This window comes from Priapulus caudatus, unplaced genomic scaffold (genome assembly GCF_000485595.1).
Source record: "Priapulus caudatus unplaced genomic scaffold, Priapulus_caudatus-5.0.1 Scaffold5937, whole genome shotgun sequence".
In the NCBI taxonomy this organism is placed as follows: domain Eukaryota; kingdom Metazoa; phylum Priapulida; class Priapulimorpha; order Priapulimorphida; family Priapulidae; genus Priapulus; species Priapulus caudatus.
Genome location: NW_014582998.1, coordinates 1 through 6529, shown reverse-complemented (window position 1 = coordinate 6529; position 6529 = coordinate 1). Strand labels below are relative to the sequence as shown.

Here is a 6529-nt window from a genome sequence, read left to right as displayed (position 1 = left end):
TGCTATTTCACTTTAATGACAGTTATACAGTTAAACCGTCTCTATAGAACCGGCACCTTGCTATAAAGCATGCTTGACATTGCCTGACGGCTTGAATGTATACCTTCATTGTTGAACATATGCCTTCGTCGTTGAACATATACCTTCGTCGTTGAACGTATATCTTTGTCGTTGAACATATGCCTTCAGCGTTGATCGTATACCTTCGTCGTTGAACGTATACCTTCGTCGTTGAACGTATGCCTTCGTCGTTGAACATATACCTTCGTCGATGAACATATACCTTCGTCGTGGAACGCGTGCCTTCGTCATTGAACGTGTGCTTTCGTCGTTGCAGATCGCGGAGTTGAACACGTTCTTCTTGAAGCACATCCTGGAGGTTCCGACGGGGCATCCGCTCAGCGTCGGCCGCATACTGCTCATTGCGGCGATCTCCGCGCCCTCGCTGCGCCAGTACTACACCTACGTGACGGACCCACACTGCAGCCGCGTCGGCACACAGTGCTGGGTGTTCTGGTACGTTCTATTGTCGCCGTTCTCTAGTCGCCATCGTGTGTGCTCGCACGCTCTAGACCCGTAGAAATACAGTCCAACTGGTGGTGCGGGACACCCGTAGAATGGTCACCTGTGTATTAAAGACATTCGTCGCGTTTCTGTCGAGCGGCGATGATAAAAGAAAACTACCTCTGTAGAACGGTCACCTGTGTATAAAGGACATTCGTGGCGTTTCCGTCGAGCGGCGATGATAAAAGAAAACTACCTCTGTAGAAAATTTTTCAAAGTTCCGGTTCCGGCCGGAACCCTTCAGGAACAGTCGGCTGGAACCGGAACTTTTTCCTAATTTCATTTCTGCTACAAGCGTCATCAAGATCAAAAGATCAGACACTGAATGTAGTTGAGCATCAATAGAGTCAACTTGCTGACAATATAGTGTTAACAACTTCACACTATTCTGCCCAGAAAACGTTTGCCACTTGAACATCAGCAAACTAACTGAACTGAACCTAACTGATGTTAGGTGATTCACAAGATTTTCTTTTAAAATAAAATACTCTTAGAGCCACAGGAATGGCATCTGTTTGTTAGTTGAAAATAATCGACGAAAACCAGGGATACTGCAACATGCAGGTTTTGCCACACAATTAGCCCGTGAATAAGATGCCAGAATTATGCACTGTAAGCAGATGATTCATACAACTAACAACCATCCTGTAATTAGACCTTTGTAGCATTGAGAACAATGAGAACAATGTAGAATGTGAACATGTAGACAATGAGAACATGTATATAATGAGAACATGAGAACATGAGAACATGAGACATAATGAGAACATGAGACATAATGAGAACATGAGACATAATGAGAACATGAGACATAATGAGAACATGAGACATAATGAGAACATGAGACATAATGAGAACATGAGACATAATGAGAACATGTAGAACAATGAGCATTGTCCTACTCGCCTGAGTGATGTGCCTGCTAATAATATTTCGTTCAGGCCGAGTGAGTTTGCACAATACTGGGCCAATTAAAACTCTCAAGTTTATTCCCAGCTTAAGTTCCGATTCCGGCCAGGTAGTTCTGGCCGGAACTTTTTTCAAGTTCCGGCTGGTTCTGGTTCCGGCCGGAACATAAAACGTTGGATCCGGTGCACCCCTACAAACGTCGCTATGACCAAGCACAAATATAAGCGATATGCACAAGTATACAATTCTATCTACATGCACACATGTACGTATATAGGACAGAGCTTTACGAGCTATCACGTAGATATAACAATGAACCTACAATACAGATGAATTCAAACCACTATATAGGCACTCCTCAGACTCGTTTATCGACAGGCATCCAATTCTACGGAGGTGGTTTTCTTTTACCAATTGCCGCTCGAGGGAAATGCCACGAATGTCCTTTATACACAGGTGACCGTTCTACAGAAGTAGTTTTCTTTTATCATCGCCGCTCGACGGAAACGCCACGAATGTCCTTTATACACAGGTGACCAGGGGATCCGGCTGGAACGGTGCACCTCTAGACGTTTGTACATGCTAGACACGTGGGTTCGTATCTGCATCGCTCATGACTGCGTTTGCGTTACTGCTGACTCATACGATCAGTTGCACCTATCTCTCTGTAGATGTAACTTCAAGGTTTGATGCAGTTTTTAGTGATAAAACTAGTTAGTTGATAGCTATAACTGCAGGTTGTAGTGATTCGGGGCTTTCTTCACGTTCCAGCGCCGTCACTCTCACGGAGGCTCTCATCTGCGTGAAGCTTGGTGCTGACTTGTTCGCTCTCACCGAGGCAACGAGCATCGTCGGCTGGCTACTGTTCATGGTGGGTACACTCTACATCGATCCAGCTTCCCATGCTGTGTCCGCCTCGACGCCGATACGAATCGCCTGTTATTCTCAACATTAGTTGCTGTACATGTAATTCTTGAATCGCCCATTATTCGTAACATTGGTTACTGTAATTCTTGAACTAACAGCTGTGCATTTGTTTTTTTGTTTTTTTTGTAGATGGCACTGAGCGTGATCTGCGTGTACCTGTGTGTTGAGTACGCCAGGTGGCAGAATGTAAGTTGTTTGCCAGCTGTCTTTATGTTAACTTTGATATATGTATCTGTCATGTTCCCCAAAAAGCACGAATGCTTTATGATGGTAGGACAATCTATGTATAAATTTGCAGAGGCATTTTGTATAAAATACTCTCTATAGCACATTTAATGGTTACGTTTTGTTGTATCCTTGCTTTACGGAAAAGGATTTTGACGTGATGCCGGTAAGTAACTGATAAAATGGACTCTCCTTGCTTTCTTTACCTGCTTCATATGTAGTCCCTTTCTTCCTTATGTGTACACCTACTGAAATAGAACATGGATCGTCTTTCGATTGAAAATCAAGCTGGGCCATAATATCGAGAGGGTTTTGAGTCCGACCGTAGCTCAGGCAGCACGACGCACACCTGTGTTTTCCTGAAGCCTGGATGCAGAGTGCGTGCAGTGAGAGAGACAGTAGTGTGATTCTCTTCTTTGTTGCGCGTGTAGGAGAGGCTCAGGCAGGCCGACGAGCGCGCGGAAGCAGCCGCCCGGGAGAGCTCGCCGAAGAAATCTCGCAGCTTAAACTTCGTGCAGGAGTACGTCGACTCAAATCCCGTGGAGAACGGCGAGCAGGGAAGCCCCGGTAAGGTCAAACGAAGGTCGAAGGCTGCGAAGGGAAAGACTGGAACGTGATGGGCTCCGAATCGCAGGGAAGCACTGAGTTGCTTGCTGCAATCGTTACGGGGTTGTGTAGAGACAAGTGCAGACAAGTAGAGACAAGTTGGTTCACTAGCAGGCTGTTTCGGGGACACGTGGAAGATCGTGAGCTGAGCTGTTAGTTGGAAGCGCATGTCAGCGACGATCAGATGTTCGTAGAAGGTACGCTGACCCTTCACTAGTTAGCTAGCATCCAAGTCTACTGCGTAATCCTACTGCCCAATCACAAAGTCACTCACGGCTGCAGTAACATGTTAGCAAGAAGATGTTGAGACTCGAGAGGTAGGGTAGCCTTGAATTAGAGTGGTAAAAAACTACTGTAGGCATGGTCTGCAGTGTGGCTTAATTCTCGGTGCTCAACTTGGTGAGAAAATTATTGCTGTATGTTTTGGAGATGTAGGTAATGTCAAAGGTGAGGAGTGTCCATTGAAATGTGGGAGTTGATGGACGGGTCGCGTTCGTTTGTTATGTGTTGTTAGAATTATATGTATGCTGTTAATGCAGACCTGCCAACCCTTACGATTTTTTCGTATTCCTTACGAATTCCATGATGTTTCTACGAATGTACGATCAAACTGAAAAACTTACGATTTTTTACGACTTGTGAAAATTAATATTTTTGACATTGTGAGCCGAGAAATATCTGGCGATTGTGGGCGCAGCCATATTGGATCCCGCGAGAACAACGTGAACTATTGATCTAGAGTTAGTCCCATCATTCATTGCGCGCATAACATACAAACAAAATGGCTGCCTGCTGCAAGAAAAGAAAAGCCTTACTATTTTCATGAATCACAGGTTGGCAGGTCTGTGTAATGGAGATAGAAAGGAGGTGTATGTGTTGCTACCATGAAGTGTTTTTCCCTGTGTTAAAAGAAAGTTCCCGATGACAAAATGACGGCCCTCTGTTCTAGTCCCATTGTGTCGTTCTGTCACGAGCACACTTTAGTGCCAAAATAAATCTCGGTCGAAAAAGTAGAGGCGATGTTTAGTTGTGGGAAGTTGAGATCTTTTTATACGCACAATTTTGCTGGCAATGTAGGCATGGCGGTGACGTGTTGTATTATTCCAGTGATTGCTCCGTTTTGCAATGTTACTTTGCATCTGTTTAACTCTCATCGGCAAGTTAATGTGATGTCTTGTCACACCTTGCTGTCACTCGAAATTTCGACTGGAGGTGTAAATTGGCTTTTGATCAGAGGAGCCAATGGATTCCATGCCCTGGCATTCGTTTGTTAGTCGTCTCTCTCACGTCACTGTAATCGACAAGTATATCAGCGGCGCTACTTAGCCGTGCCTACGATTCCATCTCGTGTGTACTTATTTCTTATTTATGTGAATGATTTCTTATATGCATCAAAAGGTTAACAGTTCCACGCACACTGCCTTCCCCTCGCAAAGTGCAGCCGAAGTCAGTATCGGGAATAGGTTTTATGTTGTGCTGTAGTTACCATGGAAACTTTCTGGACGGGTAAGGTGGACTGGTCAAGTGTTGCGTGTGATGGACAGGCAAGCTATAGGTGCTTGCGGTTGCAGTGTGAACTGACTGTGGTCAAAACCTTAGTCGTGTATCATGTGGTGCTGCTCGTATTTATGCTGCAATGATTCTAAAAAGCTAGTTTTTTTTCTTTTACTGCTGTTTTATGCTTCCTTAGGGTTGAGACATAGTGATCAAGTCCCCCCGCCCCTCCGTGTAACATGCTCAAATCTAGGGACCTCCTCAACATTAGCAAGAGCGCACCAATTATAGCCGATCGGTGTTCTAACTGATACGCTCTTAGTGTTTTTCCGATTGTTTTTCCGTCGTGTGTATTTGTAGTACGTACCATATAATAACTCTGTATGTATGTTATGTAGTGATTGCAATGTCGATGTGTTGTAAATAGGCGTCCGTGGATGTGAGCAAGCAGTTTTATGTAAACATTTAGGTATTCTTTTTTACCTGTCAAGCGAATACTCGGTGATTTAAGTGGTGCGATTGTGAAATGGACATTTGAAGTCATGCCAGTAAAAAGTGTTATCAAGACTAATATACACACACATATATATATATATATATATATATATATATATATATAATATGCCATTCTCCGTCGTAAACACCTTGTACAAACGTGGTGTTTGCCGAGCCTACTGTCTTCTACTTGTTCTATGATGATTTTTTACAAGTGCGTATTCTTTTATAATAAGCAAATTTTCAGGTATTTGCCATCAAATTTTTCTACATATTTTTTTCACCTTCTGTCTCTGTGTGCTGTACCAGTGTGATAGATTGTTTTGACACGATATGCGAAATGGAATGTTTTTTTTCATTTCGTTAGTACTACTAGAATTTGATTTGTGTTAGAACTAGCTGCTGTTTTGTGACATGATGTATATGACATATATGTATAGCAGAGCACGTATATCATACAGAGCACGTATATCATATGATACACGTGTTCTGTGTATAGTAAACACATGATTTACATGTTTGCCTTGCTCGTGATCAATGATGGCCTAAACAGGATGGCTGAGGTGTTATATTTAGAAAGAAAATACTTTATTCATACGAAACACAACGTCACATGTAAACATAAACTCATGCGTGACAATAACTGCAAAATATAATGTGAGGCTATCAACTAAAACTGGTTTGTCACATTCAGTTTAGCATTGTAAAATACACTTTGAACGCATTTTGCGTGACATCATTGAACGAAAACAGTCGTAGAAAGAAATTCGGTAGTTTTTTTTAGAAGAGAAGATACAATTTCATCATCAGAGGGATAATTTGGATTGTAAAAATTTGTGCTGGCGCCTTTGTGGGGCTATGCTGGTTCGAACCAACATGACTCTTCCCCACAAAGCATAAAAGATTCATTCGAAAATATATTATAATATGATAACGGCAAACCACAATAAATATAAACATATATTATTTAAAAAATCTTTACAAATGTACACATATCCACAGATTTACAGCCAAGTCTATAAGCTAATCTAATTAATAGGATAAGAGAACACATGTTCCTTTCGTCCCTTTCCTGACCCATCAGGTTACATGTGAACAGAAAGCATATCACCTCCATAGAAGTCTATCTAACATATAATCAGGAGTCTATCAATATTGATAGACTCCTGATATAATAAGACGGTGCACTGTCTCTCCATCTCGTTCTCTCTCTAGTTCAATCTGACCATCTCTCTTTCTCGTTCAGCTCGCGCTTCTCTCGTTCTCTCTTTCTCTCTTTCTCTCTCTCTCTCTCTCTCTCTCTCTCTCT

At 42.6% G+C, this 6529-nt stretch overlaps 1 protein-coding gene across 1 annotated transcript; it reads left to right on the top strand.

Annotated features, from left to right (window-relative positions):
• The first annotated feature begins 216 nt into the window (after positions 1-216).
• Positions 217-3717, top strand: LOC106820034 (phosphatidylserine synthase 1-like). The gene is made up of 4 exons (XM_014824591.1): positions 217-516; positions 2245-2344; positions 2530-2586; positions 3057-3717. The coding sequence occupies exons 1-4, from the start codon at positions 272-274 to the stop codon at positions 3240-3242; spliced, it is 588 nt and encodes a 195-aa protein (XP_014680077.1). The 5' UTR covers positions 217-271; the 3' UTR covers positions 3243-3717.
• Positions 3718-6529: the final 2812 nt, after the last annotated feature.